General features: G+C 59.2%; 1 protein-coding gene across 1 annotated transcript in view; it reads left to right on the top strand.

Moving 5' to 3' along the window:
• Window positions 1-1,518: 1,518 nt before the first annotated feature.
• Window positions 1,519-20,747, top strand: part of LRP5 (LDL receptor related protein 5) — a 70,273-nt gene continuing 51,044 nt past the window's right edge. Inside the window, exons 1-4 of the mRNA XM_044260361.1 lie at window positions 1,519-1,982; window positions 7,236-7,433; window positions 10,603-10,799; window positions 11,841-11,972. Of these exons, the coding sequence (XP_044116296.1) occupies window positions 1,519-1,982; window positions 7,236-7,433; window positions 10,603-10,799; window positions 11,841-11,972 (991 nt within the window). The remainder of the gene's footprint in view (window positions 1,983-7,235; window positions 7,434-10,602; window positions 10,800-11,840; window positions 11,973-20,747) is intronic.

The raw sequence follows: 20,747 nt of genomic DNA, 5'->3' as shown, positions 1-20,747 counted from the left end.
CTCCTGCCTGTCACCCTGGGTGTGCTGTGGGGTGTCTCTGTTGGTGGTGGCTTTGCCTGCCTGTGTCGCTGTGTCCTCCAGACCCCGCATATGACCCTGTTTGCACTGAAGGCCCCCCTGCCTCTGGTCCTCATGGATTCTTCCTCTGAAGGTTCTGGACCCACCCCAGTCTCGGCATCCTCTCCTGTCCCCACTGTGCTCTAGAGCTGGCCGGCTCTCGAGTCTCAGATGATGCCCAGCCTCTGGCTGGGCTGTTGGCGGTGGGTGTCCCTCTTCACTCCCTGGGGCCTCTAGCTGGGGATGGGGACCGACACCCTTCTGGACAGTCCCCCTTTTCCTTCCCACTTCTCCCAGGGCAGAGGTAACGGACCTCCTTAAAGCTGGGGTGCGGGAGGCGGGTGGGGTGCCGGAACCGGATGTGCAGGACCCTTGCTGTGTGCCGGCCCTGGGCAGGGCCAGGGGTGCTCTAAGCCGGGCAGGTGGACCCGCGGCGTGCTGGGAGCGAGTCCTGTGAGAAGCTGGGAAAACAGGGAAAGTCCCATTTCTTAATGATTAAAAACTTATTAGTGAAGTAAATATACACAGAGAAGTAATGTATGTTTGCGGACCAAACACACCCACGCGCCCAGCGCACAAGTGGGCCAGTGTGCAGAGGCCTTGAGGGTGCTGTTGAACTTGGCTGTGCGGGCACCCCTCCGGGTCTCCTCTTCCCCATCGGCACACTGGGTGCAATGCCCTCCATAGCCCAGGCCCCTCACGGGCTCCCCAGGACACTTGCAGAGGAGCCTGCACGGCTCTGCGTGTCGTGGGTGACCTGCAGGGACCTGGTGGCCTGTGACGATGAAGGTTCTTTCCTCTTTGTCTGCGTCTGCTTGGGGCAGGGAGGGGCAGGGAGGTCTGGGGACAGAGGTCCCTTGTGGCCGTCTCCTCGCAGGAGGTCGGGATGCCTGGCTCCCGTGTAGCTGCACCGCCCCTGTCTGATCTCTATAAGCGTCCCTCCCTGCCTTGTGACGTCGTGATGCCCCGTGCTGGCGGCAGTGGTGGAGCCCCAAGGGGGTCCTGACCTCCAGCTCTCCTTATGTCTCCCATGTCCTCAGGGGCATGGCCCGGGTTGGAGCCCGGCGCTGGCTGTGGTAGCCTCTCGGCCCCGCCGCGGCACATGGTGCTGTCGAAGGGGTATGAGCTGAGGGGTGGCACTCCGGAGTGGGAAACCGAGGCCACAGTGCCAGGAAGGGGCCTGGGTTGGGACAACGGGTCCGGGAACTGTAAGGGAATCTTAAGGCCCAGCCAGGACTGTGCCCCAGCGTCCCCTTCTCTTGCATCAGGCTGATGTGGCTTCTCTGTAGCCCCTAGAGGCGCCGGGTGGCCTGGCCGTGGCATCCTGGCGTGAGGGGGCAGGCGTGGCAGGAAGAGTCCCCTGGGACTATGCCTGCCCGCGCCCAGGGGAGCGGGAGGAAGGAGCAGAGGGGCCGGGGTGCGGGGGTGGGGGCCAGGAGCTCTCGGGGCTTGTGGCCCCCTATGCCGGGCCGTGGGACCCCCGACTCAGGGCCGGTCCTCACCTATTGCTTCCCCCCGCCCCCTGCAGCCTCGCCTCTCTTGCTGTTCGCCAACCGCCGGGACGTGCGGCTGGTGGACGCCGGCGGAGTCAAGCTGGAGTCCACCATCGTGGTCAGCGGCCTGGAGGATGCGGCCGCCGTGGACTTCCAGTTCTCCAAGGGAGCCGTGTACTGGACGGACGTGAGCGAGGAGGCCATCAAGCAGACCTACCTGAACCAGACAGGGGTCGCCGTGCAGAACGTGGTCATCTCCGGCCTGGTGTCACCCGACGGCCTGGCCTGCGACTGGGTCGGCAAGAAGCTGTACTGGACCGACTCGGAGACCAACCGTATCGAGGTGGCCGACCTCAACGGGACGTCGCGGAAGGTCCTCTTCTGGCAGGACCTCGACCAGCCACGGGCCATCGCCTTGGACCCCGCTCATGGGTAAGCCCAGCTGCCTTTCTCCTTGGCGGGGGGTCCGGGGGTCCCTGGTTTCCCTCTTGAATTGACTTAAGCCCAAGCAGCTTTTTCAGAGCAAACCTGGCCATCTTGAAAGGAGTTTGCCTTTTGGAACCTGCTGTTGGGAACCATTTCCCCTTGAAAGGCCATGCTTCGGTTTCTGTTTGAAACCTGCTGCGTCCAAGGCTCCCGAGGTGAATCACGAGGCCTCTGTTGTGTGTGTGACGGTGTCCGAGGCGGTCAGGCCCTCCCGCAGGCTGAATCTGTGCCTTCCACACCTTTCTAACGACATTTGCTGAAAACGGTATAAAACGTGGAGGTCCTTGTCCGGAAGTGGAACTGGCCGGGCGGATTGTCTCTCTGGCCTCTTCCGGAAGCCCTCTGCTCTCCTCTGCTCCCCCATCTAGCTGAGCTCACCGTGACCCATGACGGCTCAGGGCCCAGCCCTGAGTTCCAGGTGGGACTGTGGGAGCGGCAGTGAAGCTAGGAACATCCTGGGGTCTGAAGGCTGGGAGGAACAGATCATGGGGAGGTGGCCAATGGCACGGCCAGCCTGGCCGGGCCCATTCTAGACTTTTCCGAGTGGGAGCAGTTCGCTCTGTCACCCCTCCGCGTCGGTCCCCTCTTCCCACAGCCTGGGAGTGACACAGCCTTACCTGGGTGGCAGGTGTCCGGCTACCTGGTGGCGGCAGCCGAGCCGTGGCTGTGTGTGTCTGCCGCTTCGGTGGCCAGAGGTGGACGGCTCCCGGACATCTTGAACAGGAACACAGTAGGACCCCTGGGTTCTGCTCCCGATGCCGCCTGCTTGCCCTGGTCCCGGTGGTGCCTTCTCTTCCTGGTCAGCCCGCCCCAGGTGGGTGGAACAGGGGCCAGGAGGTAGAGGCCTGTCTCACCGAGGCTGGTGTTTGGATAGCTGGGGAACGGGGGAAGGGGTGCTGTGGTGGGCGAGTACCCCGCCTGACAGTGTGCTGACTTAGCAAACGCACCCCCCAGCTCTCGTGTCCTCCATGTACACACACACGAGGTCAGGGATGGTTTGGGGTTTATCGTCCAGGAGTCAGACCAGACAGGCCTGGTGCATCTACCCCAGTGGAGCCCCCCAGCCCCAGCCTCCTGGGGGGCCAAACTCAACAGTGACTTCCCTCAGGCCCCTCTTGCCCCACCTTCCAAGCAGGCTGAGCTGCCAGGGGCCAGGCTGACCTTCCAGGATGTTCCCTATTTCTGACCTCTCCCATACTGCGGGGTGACCCCAGGACTCCTGGAATCCGACCACCCTTCAGGAGGTGGTGGCTGGCAAGGGCTGAGTCTCCCCAGCTTAGAGGGGACATTGTCAGTGATGGGAGAGGCTAAGGGGTGCTGCCTCGAGGCCCTTGCAATGCACTGGAGGGAGAAGACCATAAGCAGATAGTATGTCCCAGAGGGATGTGTGCCACGGAGGAGAATAACATGGGGCCTGAGGAGAAAGAGGGTGAGGCGAGGGGCTTCCTGTCGTAGGTTAGGAGACTAAGAACAAGTGGATGATATTTGAGCAGAGACCTAAAGCCGATGAGAGTGAGAGCCATGTGGCCGTCCAGGGGATGAATATTCCAGGCAGTGTAAGTGGCCAGTGCAAAGGCCCTGGGGTAGGAGGAGGCTTGGCCTGTTGGTGGGGCTGTAATGAATTGAAGGGGAGAATGGAGGACACAGAGCAGGGGAAAGGGTAGGTCCTGTTTAGAGTGGAAGAGTTGCTGGGGGGGGGTTCCTCTGACCGTTGGAGTGAGGGTGGACTTTGGAGTGGGAGCCGGGGGTCTTTTGTGGCTGTCACCATGGTCTGGTGATATAAGGTGGGGGCATGGATCAGGAAGCTAATGGGCTGTGGGTGAGAAGTGGCCAGATTTGGGATCAGAACCACACAGGTTTGCTGGTTCTTTGCATGTGGGTTAGAGACAAAGGCAAGAAGCAAGGGCTGCGCACTGCTGTCCTGTGCCTCAGTGTCCCCATCTGTACAGGGTGGGACCATGTCCCGTGTCATGCAGAAAACGCCAAGAACAGTTAGCAGCTTCAGTGAGTCTTAGTTGTTGAAACACCAAAGATGCTCCTCGCTCACTACCTCAAATACAGTCTCCGTGTCTGTGCCCATGTGTCTTCTTTCTTCCTCATGACCTCTCCCTTGTGACCAACCATTGGTTGGTTGGGAGGGGTTTGTGCTCAGCAGGGAGGCTCTGGGTTCCTGGTTGGGAAGGTGCTCCGGGCTTGGTGGGGAGGTGCTTGGCGCTTGGTGGAGAGGTGCTCGGTGCTTGGTGGGAGGTGCTTGGCGCTTGGTGGGGAGCGATCTTCATGTTCATGTCCAGGCTGGCCTTGCTTGTACCATCACTGGGAGTCAGTCATTCTCTAGCTCGGCTTTTCTTACTAAATGTTTGAAATCCTTTCTGATCTTGCCTCTGAATTCTTTCCAACACCCCCAGCCCCGGGGGCAAAGTTGACTTTGGTGTTGATGCCCTGGGAAGGGCTTCCGAACTGGCTCCCCCCACGCGTCCCCTGTGGTGAACGTTTGAGATGCCCGTTCTGTCCCCTTGGGCACAGGTAGCGAAGTAAGCATCCAGACAGGGTTAAGGGAAGCCACCACCCTCCCCAGGGTCAAGGGCCCCTGGGGGCGGCAGAGCCATACCTGGGGAGGGCCCTCTGGCCCCAAGTACCGGGAGCCGAGTACCAGGAGCTGGAGAGACACCAGCCCAGTGCTTGAGGGGAGGCCCAGGCCGGCATTAGACAGCAAGGGGCTGCACTTGCTCCCAGTCTCAAGCTAAAGCCAGGATGAAACCCAACCCCTTCTTTAAAATGCAAAATGGTCCTTCCCTAAACTAACACACAGCCACGACCCACGGCCCACGGCCCACGACCGCACAAAGACCAGGCAGCCGTGTTTCCTGTGCTTTCCTTCAGAAGTGGATTCCCCCCGTGGAACCGGGCTGGGCCTGCGGCAGCGTTCAGGATTTTGCAAAAGCACATCCACGCCAGCCAGTCTCTGGGAACGGCGTGGCTCGCAAACTCCCCATTTAAGGAAACCAGCGGGCCTCTGTTATGAAACCCGGGGGAAGGAATTTGAATTATGCTCCTTGCAGAGGTCCAGAGCCTTCACATTTTCCGGCCTTTCTCGCCGGCTACGGGACAGCATCTAGGGAGGTTACCATCGGATGGCTCTGAGATCCATTCTCCCGATATCTTCTCCGTGGATGGCGGGAGGGCTGGCTTCTTCCAGGCTGCTGGGGGGCGGGACAGGCACTGGGAAGGAGGGTGTCTGCAGCAGGCCGCCGGGAGCCTTTGCTGAGCTGGCGGACAGCACCTGCCTGCCCCGGGCTGCTGCCCACCGACGGCCCAGCTCTGGCCTCACCCAAAAAGCCATGCAGTGCTCCCGGAGCCGCTGGCACGTGCCTGGGGCAGGTCCGCCTCCCAGAGCCTCAGTTTTCCCATCTGTCCAGTGGGAAGAGAGATTCCTGCTCCCCCTGTGTCAGCCAAGTGCTCACTAGCTGCAGAGGAGAGAGTGAAGGAGAGGCCTCTGCGTGCGGGTGCTTTCTTCTCCTGTCTGTCCCCACTTGGGTTGGAAAGCAGGGGGGCTGGGTGACAGGAACCTCGCTGCCACGTGGGCAGGAGGCTGCCTTTGGCGTGGCTCAGGGACCTGTCCCAGCTCCTCCAGCAGATCGTCCTGGCATCGGCTTAGAATGACACCCCCCCAGGAAGGCTGTATGGCTCACCCGTGGGGTGGCCCCTCCGGCACCCACACCTCCCATGGTCGCAGGGGGCCCGTACCAAGTTGGAGAGAAGCAGCTCGAAGTGAAGAGAGGGTCTGTGGGCCGGGAACTAGGATGCCCGAGAAGGGACAGTGCACGGTCTACCCCCACTGGATTTGCACTACCCGCGGGCCTCCTAGGGTGGCACAGGTGGGGCGGGGAGCTCCCTGCCTTCCCGGGTCGCTGTTCCAGGCAGACTCCCGGTGGCCTGGCATGGGGTGTCGACAAGCTGCCGGCCTTTAAAGCAGTCCCTGAGGCCAAAGGTTATGGGATTTGCTGATTAGCCACGACCCACCCATGCCCACCCGCCCTGGGAGGAGGGGTGGGTAAGACTGCACCGTGGGGAAAGACCACTCGTGGGAGCGGGGCTTCTCCAAGGGAAACTGGACACTGTCCTCCTTGTCAGCAAGGAGATGCGGGCGGGCCAAACAAAGCAGGTCTGCCACCCGCGTGTCCCATGGCTCATCCACGTCCGACCGGAACCTGAGGGGCCTGTGTCCTCCAGGCAGGTGTCGTTCCTCTGAGCTGCCCCCAGGAACCCAGGCCTGGCTTCGAGGAGCACGCTGGGTTTTCGCCTCCCCGGGGAGCTAGATGTGTTCTCTGGGTGCCGGCAGGGTTTGAACCTGTCACCCCAGATGCCTGGTGTCACCGCACATCGTGTCCACCTACTTGGTGGGCTATCACATAAGGAAGCCTTTCAGGAGGGGCTTCAGGGTGTGAGGGGCCTGCCCCTTCCTAGAGGCTGGAGGGTGGGGAAGGGCAGTGGCGAATCACCCACAAGCCCCTCCGGGCCGAACTGCAGTCACGCCCACCTGTGTGGGTTTTTTAAAAATAGACTCTGTTTTTTATTGTTGTTAAACAAAACCCCTGGGCAGCCCCTCATCTTTTTCTAGTCTCTGTAGTTCTGCCTTTTCCAGAATGTCCTGTGGTTGGAGTCACACCGTACGTAACCCTTCCAGACTGGCTCTTTCTCTTAGTAATAAACATCTAAGATTCCTCCTTGGCTTAATGCCTCATTTTTTTAATGTGCCGAACACTCTCTCACCCTACATATTTTTAATTGGCTTTAGCAGTTCATTTGCGGCATTTTCGTAGTAGCAAAAAAATCAGAAAGAACTCAAACGTCGAACTGGCGTCATGTAACTAATTTACGATATCCTGTCGCCTTTAAGAGAACAAAGAGGTTTTCTATTAGTAGAAAGAGGGGATACTCAGAGGGGATCTCCGGGGACAAGTTGGAATAGCATATTTTGGTTCGCCAACTTGGTTTAAGAATTAATATGTTCCTAACTGCTTAGGAGACAAATCGGAAGCGAGACTAGCCCAGCCCCTAAGCACGGGTTACCTCTAGTGGGCGAGATTCGGGGACGATTTCTCGGTCTCTGTCTAACACGTTTGCATTCGTGTAGACAGAAGACAGACACAAAGCAGCCCCGGGCTAGCCTTCCCTGCTCGTGCTCTGCCCCCTCGTTAGGTACATGTACTGGACGGACTGGGGCGAGACACCTCGAATCGAGCGAGCAGGCATGGACGGCAGTACCCGCAAAATCATCGTGGACTCCGACATCTACTGGCCCAACGGGCTGACCATCGACTTGGAGGAGCAGAAGCTCTACTGGGCCGACGCCAAGCTCAGCTTCATCCACCGTGCCAACCTGGATGGCTCGTTCCGGTAAGTGCCTGCCCGCGCGGCAGCCCTGTGCTCCCCAGCCCCCCGCTAAGGTCCAGGCTGGATGTTGGCAGGTGACCCTTCTTAACTCAGACCCGGGGTCTCGTATCTGAAACCCTGGGGGCCCGAGGAGTCCAGAAATGAAGAGTCCAGAACTTAACACAGTGGTGGAGTGCACACAGGGCGTCAGACTCCACCCCGAGTGAGGTCTGGGGGGGCACCTGCCATCCGCCATGTGACTGTGTCCGCGGCAAAACACGGAATAGTCATTCCGAGCGGGGTCGGAAGACGAAAAACAGCCCCACATCCGCACACGGTTTTTGCACCAAAGGAGTCACAGAAGTCTTGCCATTTTCAAAGTTGTTTTGGGTTTCAGAATGGTGGAGAAGGGATTGTGGACCTAAAACCCAGGGGTCCAGCAGGGACGTAAAGAGTAGACCATACCCCCTTCCTGAGGGCAGGAGTAGGGCTGGTCTTGGGGTTCACTGCATTCCGCAGTCTTGCCAGAGGGCCTCACACCTAATACTTGCTCAGTAAAATGAGTTAAATGAGTGAGCTATGAAGGGTTTTTCACTCGTTAGGTAATTGCTTGTAGAGCTTTCTGGTCAGCTTAGCTTAACAGTCCTGTACGTTGTCATGCTGTAACCACAGGGACATGCCTTCTGTGCACGGGGCTTTGTTTATTTTCATTTATTGAATTTGTGCCGGGTCTTGGGGAATCCTCCTGGAGGACAGACCCTGCTTCTGCCCGGTGGAGCTCCTGAACCAGGTGGGGAGGTAGCGGGTGCCGGTGTCGTGGGCTGCGGTCACGCGGCATGGGGAGGACTCGGCTGGATCTCTGCACACACAGGCAGATGACGAGGCTGACAGATCTGAGGGTGTTAGCAGGTTTGCCACATTTTATCCAGGCCTGCATACTAGTTTATCTGTTGCTGTGTACCAAAATAGCCCCAAGCCTGGCCACCTAAATCAGCAAACAGGGTTTTTTCTTGTGGCAAAAGAGTGTCAGGAATTAGGAGTGGTTTAGCGGACTTAGCTCAGAGTGTGCCCTGTGGTTATAGTCAAGCTCCTGGCAGGGGCTGTGGTCATCCGAAGGCTTGACCGAGGCTGGAGGACCACTCTGACGGCTGTTGGTAGGAGACCTCAGTTCCTCCTTGACCTCTGCTGACCATGTCCAGCTGGTTTGAAACATTCTAGCCCATTGTCTCTGTGAGCACAGACTGGCCTGGGGCCTGGGTGGGGACTTGGAAAGTGTGGCAGCCTGGGGAGATGTGGTCCTTGGGAAGCTGAGTGACCCTGGCCGTTGTGAAGGGAGTGTTGGAGGCTGGAAAGGCTGCAGTCTGGGGGTGCCTGGTGGAGGGATCGCGACAGGCCAGCAAGGATGGTGGTGGCACTTACGACATGAAAATGGTGATGGTGGTGACGGCTGTGATGGTGGCGAAGGCGATGATGGTGATGGTGGTGACGATGGTCGTGACGATGGTAATGATGGTGATGGTGGTGATGCAGTGATGATGATGTGATTGTGATGATGGTGATGATGGTGACGATGGTGGTGATGATGATGATGGTGACTATGGTGACAATGATGGTGGTGATGGTGATGATTACGGTGACGATGGTGATAGTGATGGTGGTGATGATTATGGTAACAAAGATGGTGATGATGGTGTTGATGGCGATGGTGGTGTTGATGGCGATGGTGGTGGTGACAATGGTGGTGGTGGTGGTGACAATGGTGGTGGTGATGGTGATGATTATGGTGACAATGATGGTGACGGTGGTGATGGTGATAGTGATGGTGGGACTGGGGTGGAGGGGATATGAGGGGTAACAGCTGAGTGGGCTCGGGGTTCTCCTGAGCATAATGGGAATGGTTGGGAAGGAGATGGAGGCTGTAGTTGAGTAACATTCTAAGCATGCTGCATAGCATGGAATTATTCACTTAACAAAATGGTTCATTCTGTGTTCCATGCATTTCTCTCAATAGTTTATTTTAAAAAGTAACATCAAGGGGATGCCTGGGTGGTTTCGTCAGTTAAATGTCTGCCTTTGGCTCAGGTCATGGTCCTAGAGGCCCAGAATGGAGTCCCACGTGGGGCTCCCTGCTCAGCGGGGAGCCTGCTTCTCCCTCTGCCTCCTGCTCCTCCTGCTCGTGCGGTCTCTCTAACAAATACATAAAAATCTTTAAAGGTGGGCGGCTGGGTGGCAGTTGGTTGGTGGCTGCTTGCGGCTCAGGTCATGGTCCTGGAGTCCTGGGATCAAGTCCCACATCGGGCCCCTGACTCTGTGCGGGGTCTGCTTCTCCCTCTCACCTTCTCCCCTCTTGTGCTTTCTCTCACTGTCTCTCTCTCAAATAAATAAAATCTTGAAAAAAAAAAAAAAGATCTTAAAAGGTGATGTCAAGAAGACAAAAAGGGGGCAGCATTGGGTCAGGTCCGGGAAGAGCAGGGAATGTGGCTTTAAGTTGTTTAGTAACACCTTGTATGTGTTGCTGTCTCCACGGTATAGTGCTGGGGGGGCGTTGGTGGTGCTGGGGACCAGCCCCCTGCAGCCGTCCCCCACCAAGGAGCCTGCGGGCAGGGAGGGTCATTAAACTGGATAATCACACCCCCCCACCAGGTGTCAAATTCTGAATCAGAACCAGCATCCATAATCTCGTTAAAAACTAGTTCTCGTTTGCTGAACATTATAAATACATGGAAAAGAGCTGCTTTCCCTTGCTTGCATTGTTATCAAATTCAATGTAGCCGGATCCTATAAATGACAGCAAGGAGCAGGCGCATTTGGTCCAGTCTGTAAGCCGTCGAAACATCAGGGCAGAGCAGGCGCGCCGGTCTCCAGTTCTTGTGATGTCAGCTGAGGCTTCCCCCTTGCCAATTTTCTTCCTCCTTTTTACCCTGGGGAGCACTTTGCCACCAGCCAGTGTTCTAGAAACAGGTCCGGAGGGGAGGCCCGTGTCTCTGGGAGGGACGGCAGGGGGCTGGCGGCATCTGGGAAGTGCCCCACACGCACCGGGACGGTTCCCAGGATGCCCGCCCCGCTGTGTCCTACTGTCCTGTGTGATGTGAGTGGGTCCACAGTGACCGGGGAGGGTGTTTCAAAGCAGGGAGTGTGCAGGGCTCTGGGCAATCTGCTGATGGCTCCCCGCTCTGCCCTCACGCCCCTGCAGGCAGAAGGTCGTGGAGGGCAGCCTGACGCACCCCTTTGCCCTGACGCTCTCTGGGGACACTCTGTACTGGACGGACTGGCAGACCCGCTCCATCCACGCCTGTAACAAGAGGACTGGAGAGAAGAGGAAGGAGATCCTTAGTGCCCTCTACTCGCCCATGGACATTCAAGTGCTCAGCCCGGAGCGGCAGCCTTACTGTAAGTATGGCGCTGGGGGTGGCTGGCGGCTTCCCTCGGCTGAGGCCCCCAGGCTGGGGGCGCCGAACTCAGCAGCGCCGAGAGGAGGTGCTGGTGGAGGGGAGGGAGGTGTTTTCAGAGTGCAGGGCCAGGCTGAGGGGCAGCGGCGGGTGGGGACCCCCACTGCAGCAGTCCTCTCTGTGCAGGTGGCAGAGGGACTCCCAAGGAAGGTTGCTTTTTTCCAGAAGATACATAGTCAGCGATGAATGATCTGCTGTAAATCGAGGCTCTCAGCCTGGGGTCCCCAGAGGGTGGTGGCTGGGGTCCTTGTTGGTGACGAGTGGGCTCAGGGCTCCGGTGACAGGCAGCCAGCAGGTCCTTGGGGACCAGGGTACTGTAGAAGTTTCTTGCTTTGAACTTACCAGTGAGGGGCCCAAAGGGGGCAACCGTTGTCAGTGCCAAAGGCAAGGGCGGGTTCTTGGCAATTGTGTTTTGTTGAGAACATCTTGGTCCTTAGCATCCGCGCTTGGGGCAGCCCACACCGGAAGGCAGCATGAGGGAGAGGAGAGACACCACCCCAGGAATCTCCAGTTGACGGGGGTGGTTCATAGTCTACATTTTGGGGTGCCGCCCCCCCCAGCCTGCCCTGGGCAGAGTGAAATGCCAGCAGCGTTCGGGTCTGTTGGTGTTGGATGTGGACGGGCTTGGGAGAGTGCAAAGGGTTGCCAGCAGCACCGGCGGCGTCCGGGCCTGGCCACCAAGTGCTTGTGCCGATCCCGTGGGGTCCAAGCTCGTCACCGAGATTAGACAGGCCTCTGGTCCAGGAGCCTCCAGTCCGTACTGCACGGGCAGGTCCTGAGATCCTGTTGGGGAAGGCCAAGGGTGGCCTTCATGGAGGAGGTGTTGTCTGAGGGGCCCTGAGGAAGAGTGGGTTTCTGACTGTAGAAGGGAGGGGAGGGGCAGAGCAGGGAGGATGCCCCCACCAGGACTGTGCGTGGGGCGGGAGGGGGGTCAAGGGCTCTGCGGCTCAAGCCTTCCCTCACTCTGCCCCGTCTTCCCCAGTCCACACGCGGTGTGCAGAGGACAACGGCGGCTGCTCCCACCTGTGCCTGCTGTCCCCGAGGGAGCCTTTCTACACGTGCGCCTGCCCCACCGGTGTGCAGCTCCACGACAACGGCAAGACGTGCAAGGCAGGTGAGATGGGGCGCCGGCTGGGGGCTGCCCTGGCGGGGGGCGGTGTCGGGAGTGAGCCCCGGGGCAGCGCCCCGTCCTGCCCGCAGCGAGGGTTTCACGCGATCTGGGCTCCCACCTGCGGGGACCGGGGTCTGATCTGGGTTCTGCTGCCCGGCGGGCCTGTCACCGGGCTCGGGGACTCCGGTTCTGGTCTGTCGGATGAGCTTGCAGGGGGCCGCCTGCACGCCGTGACGGTGGCCCAGATGCTCGCTGTCACGAACTGCCACACGGAAACCGTGGGGACTGGAAGAATGACATCTGTGCGGGAGGACCCGTGAGCCGGGAGGCGCCCCGCAATCCGGCGCCGGGCACTGTGCTTTTGTCCGCATTGATATGGGATTTACGATTCATGTTTATCCTTGCGTCCCATCTCGATGGGGTCTTCACGCCCCATAGCCCGCCCCCTGGAAGTTGGGGCCGGAGGCACATGCTCGATGGGAGAAAGCTTCGGGCAGCCGCCGGCCCGCCCCACGCACCGGGTTTTCCTTTGCTTCACGTGTTCGTCTGCCTCTTTGTTCCCCTCCTGAGGTCGCAGCACTGGCTCTTCGAGGACGCTCGTTCGATTCTGTTTTCGTGAAGCGTCACCCCCTCGTCTGGGGCGCTGTCTGGGGCTCTCCATTGCCGGGTGTCGGCTTCCGAGCGTGCCCGTCTGGAAAGGACTGCGGCTAGGACGCAGCCGTCGCTGGGGATGTCCCGGGCCCAGGGCAGCTGGCTGGCCCCGAGGGCCCCGGACCGGCTGGCGAGGGCTAGTGAGAGGCGTCCGGGAGCGGCCACCCCTGGGCCAGCCACCGTTGTGGGAAGGGAAGGAAAGGGAGGCCAGGGCTCCCCTGGGGACCTGGGGGCAGCGGGGGAGGGACTGTTACCAGAACTTGAGCACAGGTTTATTTATTTACTTACTTTAACTTTTTTTTTTTTTTTTTTAAAGATTTTATTTATTTATTTGAGAGAGAGAGCACGCGAGAGCGCACAGGCAGTGGTGAGGGAGAAGCGGGCTGCCCACTGAGCAAGGAGCCCTCTGCAGATTCCGGCCCAGGATCCTGGGATCACGACCCCAGTGGAAGGCAGCCGCCCAGTGGATTGAGCCTTCCAGGGGCCCTGTGAGCGAGGGTCTAAAATAGAATGTTCGGGGGCACCGGTGGCTCAGTGGGTGGAGCCCCCAGCTCTTGGTTTCGGCTCAGGTCAGGATCTCAGAGTCGTGGGATCGAGCCCCGCGTCGGGCTCTGCGCTCACTGTGGTATCTCCTTGAGATTCTCTCTCCCTCTCTCTCACCTCCCTGCCAGTTGTGCTCTCCCTCTCAGTCTCTCTCTCTCTCACATAAATAAATCTTAAAAAAAAAAAAAAAAGCCCACAAAAACCAAAAAGTTCATCCTGGCAAATCTGAGAAATGTGAAGTATACCGAGTCCCACGTGTCCGCGGGGAATGACGGTGGCCCGGTTAGGGGCTGGGCAGGGGCTGGGTGTGGAGAGTAAAGCAGTCAGTGACACTGGCCTGTGGCTGCCCTATCCCCCCACCTCCTCCCCGACCTCCCCTGCAGCCCTTCTTAGAGCAAATGTGCTAGTGGGGGTGGGGCTGACAGGAAGCCGGCAGGAGCAGGGATGAATAAAGCCCATTCAGACTGGGTCTGGGTGAGAAGCACAAAGGAGGGACTCAGATGGGGGTGGGGGCAGCGGGATGAAAGTTCAGAGAAGGGTCTTCCCTTGAGACCCCGCTCAGCCTGAGACTGGGGGATTATCAGGGAGGAAGGGCAAGGAATGGTGAGAAGGAACAGCGTGTGTGGCGGCCCTGAGGCAAGGGCCAGGCGGTGTCAGGACTGACCTCAGAGGAGTCGGGTCTGCACCGTCACTCAGGGCCCCGAGTTCACAAGAACCCTGTGCTTGGTTTAAGGCTCTGTTGTTGCTGACTTGAAATGCTTAATCACTTTTGGACAGGGGGCCCCACAGATTTGCTTGGTGGCGGCCTTGCAGATTTTGCAGCCAGCCCTGCTTTGTGTGTAGGAGAAACCCAAGGGCAGTTTGGAGGCCGTCTTCATATTTTTGTGGGTCTTTTTCCACTGCTTTTCCACGTGCTTCTGTGCATTTTACTGGACATTATTTGTAATTACAGGAGGTGTATATGCTTCCAAAACACGAGTTTTGGTGCCGGCCTGGGGCCTGGCCTCCAGGCTGGAGGGAGCAAAATCTGGTGTCTGTCGCTGCCGTCTGTGGGCGAGCCCTGCCGAGCCGGGGTGCTGGCTGGGGAGGCGAGGTTGGCTCTGGGAGGAGGGCAGGCGTGGTGAATACAGGCGTGGCTGCTGTCTCTGCCCGCTTGGGGTGTCTGGACCCGGGTGCACATGACATTTAGGGAAAGAGTGAGGGGTGGGCACAACTTCCCCCCACCCCCTGGCAAGGTAGGACACACAGAAGTGCCCACCTTATTGGGGAGCTTGCCCGGGGCCGCCTTTGATCACCGGGGGTGGATGATGTCTGGGGCCTGGTTGCTGTGTGCCCGTCTTCCTCATCCGTGCGATGGGGGTCACGGGCCACGCCCTCCTCGGGGAGGCGGGGGAAGGACACGGCATATTGACGGGACGCAGAAGCCCTGTGCAGGGCGCCGGGTGTGTGATCGGGGCAAAACGTGGTAGCCCCTTCCACCGTTCACACCCTTGGCGTCCATCCGTCTGCACGCTGGGCCAGAGGGAGTAGGGCGGGTCATCCTGAGTTTGCCTCCCCTACCCCGCCACCGTCTGACGGTCCTCCCACCCCCGGGGGAGGGCCGATTTCTTTGCCAGGCAGAGGAGTAGCGACATTCTGACTCCCTGTTGGGGCCTCTGCCTACGGTCCCTTTGGAGGACATTGTGTTCCTCCTGCAAACATCCACAGAGCGGGGTCGACAGAGGGTGGCGGAGAGGAGATGCCCTGGGGTAAGAGGGCTTCCCAGAGGTGGCTGTCCTGCGGGGAGGGGGCTGGAAGCTATGGCGAAGGGCGGACACCAGCCCCCGTGGGCTGGACCTGGTGGATTAGCAGTACAGCCTGTCCCTGTGGGAAGCTGCTGGCAGGGGGCTGGTCCGCAAACTCCTGGCCAGCTTGCAGAGTCCCCTGGCACTCAGCGGCACAGGGCCACCATCCCTGGTCTTGTGAGAGCTGTCTCGTCTCCCAGCTGGAAAGGGCACTTTCATAAGTCACTCAGTTGGAGAAAGCCAAGCGTGAGAAGAAAGCCGTCCTTGTTGGCTCAGGTGGGTGTGGGTCCGGGAGTCAGTCACCCGGAGCAGCTCAGGGGACCCAGGGGCTGAGACTGTGTCCTGCTTTTGCTCCAGGTGTCCTGTGTGTACACCTGGTTTTCCCAATTATGTGGGGTGGGCTAAAAACAGCAGCCGTCTGCCGGGAGCAGGAAGCTTCCAGAGGACACAGAAGGGCTGGGCTGGGCTCTTGCTCCGTGTGTGAGGGAGACCGTCGGGTTCCGTGTTTCGCTAAGAGCGGTTCCCACCCCACGTGCTTCCTGCTCATTGACTGGCTGGTTCTGGGGCCCGTGTGGGGCTTCTGTGGCTTCCTTCCCCGGAGCCACTAGAAGTTGGGGTGGAAGGACAAAGAGTTTCCTAGAAGTTTTGGGTTGAGTTGAGAAGAAATTCAGGAGCTTCTGAGAACATTGCAAGGGTTTGCCACCAAGGTGGCTTTCTGGAAATTTGGGGTGGAAATGTGGGGGATATCTGTGCACGTTTCTTAATCCAGAAGGATTGGGGCATGAGAGAGGAATGGGCTCTCCTTTAGGGGCTTTCCTTCTGTTTGGGCGATAATCACAGAGTCGGCCATGAGTGGGGGCTTAGGTATTGGGATTTTACAGCACGTGACAACTCCGCCTGTAGACGGGTTTTAGGGTGCAGATCTCCCGCCCTCCAGGTTTTATTCCTGGCCTCAGAATGTCACATTAAGGCAAAATGTTTGATGAAGACATTGTGGGTGTTTTCCTTTCCTGGCCTGGCCCTCCAGGTCGCCCCGTGTGCATGGGCGTGTGTAGTTGTGCCTGTCAGCGGGTGTACATTACACACAGATTGTGGATTTTGACCGCTGACGTTGTGCAGGCTAATGTGAAAGTAGCCTGGAGAGCGTAGCTGGCAGCACAAGGGTGAGACAGAGGAGGCAGACACGGAGTCCTGCTGATTGCCCGCGCTGAGCGGAGCTCAGAGGTCCCAGCGTGCGGGAACGTGGTGCGGGGTCCCTTGCTGGTCGGCACTGAGCAGAACGTGTGGACGCTGCCGGCAATGGGGAGGGGCTTCCTGGTGGCCACGGGGAGGATGGGATGCAGGGTCAGCCCAGGACAACGTCTCCTGGGCCACGGAATGGGTGTGGTCTGGGCCTTTAGGGGTGAATACTGATGCCGCACACTGAGGGCCAGGAGGTCCTGGTCTAGAGGAAAAGCCTTTGGAAAAGAGAAATGGAGGGTCCCAACTTCCACTGCTCTGAAAGGGGAGGTGTCAGAGGTGACATTCGTGGCATCGAACATGGCTTTGACCTGTAGCTGAGTCCGCTGGAGAGTTTTGGGGGTGGTGAGGAATTCAGTCCCAGGGAGACTCAGAATTTAGAGCAATTTCCAGTCAGGTGATGGCTTTGTATGTCTAGTTACTGTTTTATGACACCGGCACTCACATCCTGGCTGTGTGGTCTTGGGAAAATAACCCAGCCTCTCTGTGCTTCCAGTTGCTTCACTTGGAAAAAGTACCTGATTCTTGGGAGGACGGCCTGGCTGGCCAGCAAGTAGGAGCCGTGCTTCAATTTGAACTTGAACTTGGAGCCAGGCAGGCAGTGTGATTTGGCGTCAGAAGAGGAATTCTTCCCTGAGTGCTTGAGATCAGAAGCAGCTGATGAGGCTGGGTGGTGGCAAGAGGAGGTTTGAGGGGGCGTAGGCGGGGTGGGGGCCTCCTCACACAGCCGGTGGGAAGCGGGCAGAAGAGTGAGGTGGGTGTCCTGAGTGCACTGGACACGTGGCTCCTTTCCCGGGGTGAAGGCCAGCATCGGGCCGGGCTGGACTGGGGTCTGGATGTGTCAGAATCCCTCGGAGCCTGACATCACATCCAGGTGGCCCAGCCCCCCAAATCAGAGCGTCCAAGACAAGGGGCAGGTGTGGAAGGCGGAGGGCTGAGTCTGCCCTTGACACCTGCCCAAGGCAGGCTGATGTGTTGCCGTTGGGGGAACCCTCCACACGGCGGGTAGCATTTCAGGACCCGAAGCCGCGGCCTCAGGCATGACTGGTGGGTTCCTGGGGCTTTCACTCTGGGCATCTGAGTATTTGTGCTGTGGAGTTAAATTGGAAGAAATTTTCGTGATATGCACGGGCCCTACTATGCCCTGCTTTCGAGCAGATGAAAGCCTGCCCTGTGCAGGGAGCGGGTGCCTTCCCCAAGGAGGGGGCTGCGGTGGCCGTGATACTCAGACCCCAGTGAACGGGGCTGTGACAGCCCAGGGCCTGCACACGGCCCGATAGAGGCAGAGGATTGCACCGGCGCAGAGTGTGGCCTTCTCACCTGTGAGATGCGCGAGCAGGAGGACTACCTTCCCTGTGGCTGGGGAGTCAGATGAGAGTCCGCTTTCCAGTGCCTGGGTGGGGCCACACGACAGGACAGCAGATCTGGACTCTCTTCCTTTGAATCAGCAGTGTCTTGTGTCTTCTGGCCCCGTGGGCGGGGGCCAGCTACTCGCCGCAGGGTACAGTGTCTCATGGTCCCCCAGACCCTCATGATGTGGCCCCCTGGGGGTCCTGTAGGCTCTGAGACTGGGAAGAATGGCAGAGCAAGTGGCCCCTGCCTGGGCCCCAGCTCTGGGGGTTGGCCGGGGGACTTGGTGAGACCCTGGGAGCCTGAGTGACTCTTGTCCCCAGAGCCAGTGGGGGAGGGTGCCTGGGCCAGGCTGCGATCCCACGCACCATGCGACCTCCAGTGCCGGCCTCCCCCAGCCCTCCCCAGCGGCCTGGCCAATGGAGGCGCCCAGCTGGCTTTGGTTTTCCCCCATGTTTTTCCAATTATGTGGGATGGGCTAAAAACAGCAGTAGCGGGGCCTTATTTGGGAGTTCCCACTGTCACCCGAGCAAGCCCATGGCCCCCCTCGCTCCAGCAGCGGCTCCTTGTGGAACAAGCCCCTGTTGTGACTTTTGTTCCTGCGCATTCCTCCCCGCCAGGGGCTTCTGGGCGGTGTGTGCCCTGCTCTGGGCTGAGTGACCTGGGCAGGTGACTTGCTGGGGCTATGTCCAGGGCACGTGGCTTCACTGCCCTGCGGGGGAGGGGATGGGGCGGGCTGCCACCCCGTTTTGTGCCCTCCACCGTGGCTGCGTGTTGGGGCGGGTGGGAGGCTCGGGCTTCGTGATTTACGGGTCTGCCTGCCGCACCTCGCCAAGTAGTTTTAACAGATGTTCGCAGGGACAGGAAACAAAAGGACGAGGGGATGTGGGGGCCGAGGTGGGGGGTAGGGGGTGGGGGAACAGAGGCGTCACTGTCGGGTCTGACGGGCAGACTGACAACTGGGCCGATGTCTCAAAGCCCCTCACGTCCATGCGTCTCTCTGGGTGGATTAGCCGAGGCTCGGGGCGAGGAATAAGGGGCGCGTTTGTTCCCAGTCTGGCCGTCTTGTCACTTATCAGGGAAGTAGGTCAAAGGGAAAAGAAAGGAGGCCCTTGTGGCCGGGGCTGCCGCCGCCCTGGCCGTGATTGGCGTTGACTCTGCAAACAGAAGGCAGCTGCTGTTCTCAGCCACGGACCGTGAGTTTTTAATAGCAAGGAAATCAGATTGCACAGTCCCAGGAAATGGTGTCACAAGTCCAGGCACTAACTTTTTTTTTTTTTCGTTTTCTTCGGGAAACGGAGGTGTAATTTGCAGACAGTAAAATGCAGAGTCTAAGTGTCCACTGTGATTCGCTTTGACAGTCACGCACGTCTGCCTCTTTCCCACCCCCGTCCGGATGCAGAATGCTTCCAGCTCCCGGAACGTTCCCGGGGGCCCGCTGCAGACCCCCCCCACCCCGCCGGGGAAGCCCCCGCCTGACTTCCGTCACCATGGATTAGCTTGGCTGTTCTGCAGCGCCCCAGAAACGGAACCGCACGGCGTGTGCTCCTTTGTGTCTGAGCCCGAAGACTAACTTCTCAATCTAATAAAAGAGGAGAGGGGAGTACGCCCTATTCTTAGAAAGAGAAAACGGTCATTCCAGGGCCTGGCGAGACCGGGTGGCGCCTCCCGGGTGCCCCGTGTCCCCCGATGGAGAGCAACGCCGCAGTCACTCCCTGCGCTGGCCCCAGCCCCCCCCCCCGCCGCAGCCTGTACAGTGACCCCCTTGCTGGCCCAGCCGGGTCCAGCTCCAGCCCGGCCCCAGAGCTCAGGCGGCTTCTGTTGTCTGCGGAGTCAGGTTCTGAGCTCGAGGTCCAGGCCCATGGTGAAGCCATCGGCTGCAGGAGAAAGGCCTCCCCTCGCCCAGCCCTGCTGGCCACGTGCCCTTCGTGCCCGCTCTGGCTTTGGGGACGGCTGAAGGTCCTCTGTCTTGGTTCCATGGACCGTGGCCCGGCGCGTTTACCCTCTCCAGTTTGCAGAGCCCTAGAGGCAGTGAGCTGGTGGCTCATGTACTAGGCCAATGCCCGGGCCTCTGGCGTGTCCTCAGACGCCCGCCACCCCTCCAGGAGATGCGTTATGATGCGCTCCCTTGTCCCCCGCACAGGAGGGATCCTGGCTTCCCGCGGGACCAGTGTCAGGCCCAGGAAGAATGCTGGGGGAGTGGACGAGGTGACTTCCAGAGCATCTGCTGTGGCAAGCACTGAGGTTTTTTGGTCGTCCTGGCCCCAGGACTTGGCTGACTGCACCCTTGTCCCCCACACCCTTTTTTTTTTTTTAAAGATTTTATTTATTTATTTGACAGAGAGAAATCACAAGTAGATGGAGAGGCAGGCAGAGAGAGAGAGCGAGGGAAGCAGGCTCCCTGCTGAGCAGAGAGCCGGATGCGGGGCTCGATCCCAGGACCCTGAGATCATGACCTGAGCCGAAGGCAGCGGCTTAACCCACTGAGCCACCCAGGCGTCCCTACCCTTGTCCCCTTTTTGCCACTCCTGGTTAAGTGGGAATCGGGATCTGATTGGCTGTGACCTGGTGACATGCAGGGTCTTCCCGGCTCACTGACCTGGGAGTGTCAAACAGGCTCATGTCTCCTAATGAACCTTATAAACCCTGAGGTGCTTGGGCGCCAGGCTGGCTGGCTCTGTCGGCTAAGCATCCGACTCCACCTCTCACCTCAGGTCCTGATCTCAGGGTTATGAGTTCAAGCCCCACGTCCGGCCCTATACTAGGCGTGGAGCCTATTTTAAAACAACCAAACCAAACAAAACCCTGTATGGTGCAGTGCCCTTGAGTTAGGGTAAACCACGCGAACCCTGGTACCCCCAGCCTCCTCCGTGGTTTTGGCCTCGCTGCCGGGTTACGGTGCCCAGTAACACCGGGGCCTCACAGGAGCTGGTCTGAGGGGCTGGGGCCGGCCTGCTTTGGAGGTTTGGGCAGCCAGAGCTTAAGCAAGGCCCCAGAGGAAGGGATGGAGGCAGGATTTGGACCAAGCAGCCTGCCCCAAGGGAGCTTTCTTGGGCAGTGCAGAGGGGGGCGTGGCTGCCACCACCTCCAGGAGCTGCAGGACAGGATGTCATCAGAGGAAGACTACGGGACGCGGGCAGTGTGCCTGGGCTCGGGAAGGCACTCCGTGTGCTTTTTTTTTTCTTCTTTTTTTTTGTAAGATTTTAATTAT

This window comes from Neovison vison, chromosome 7 (genome assembly GCF_020171115.1).
Source record: "Neovison vison isolate M4711 chromosome 7, ASM_NN_V1, whole genome shotgun sequence".
NCBI lineage: Eukaryota > Metazoa > Chordata > Mammalia > Carnivora > Mustelidae > Neogale > Neogale vison.
This window is presented reverse-complemented; position numbering and strand designations above follow the sequence as displayed.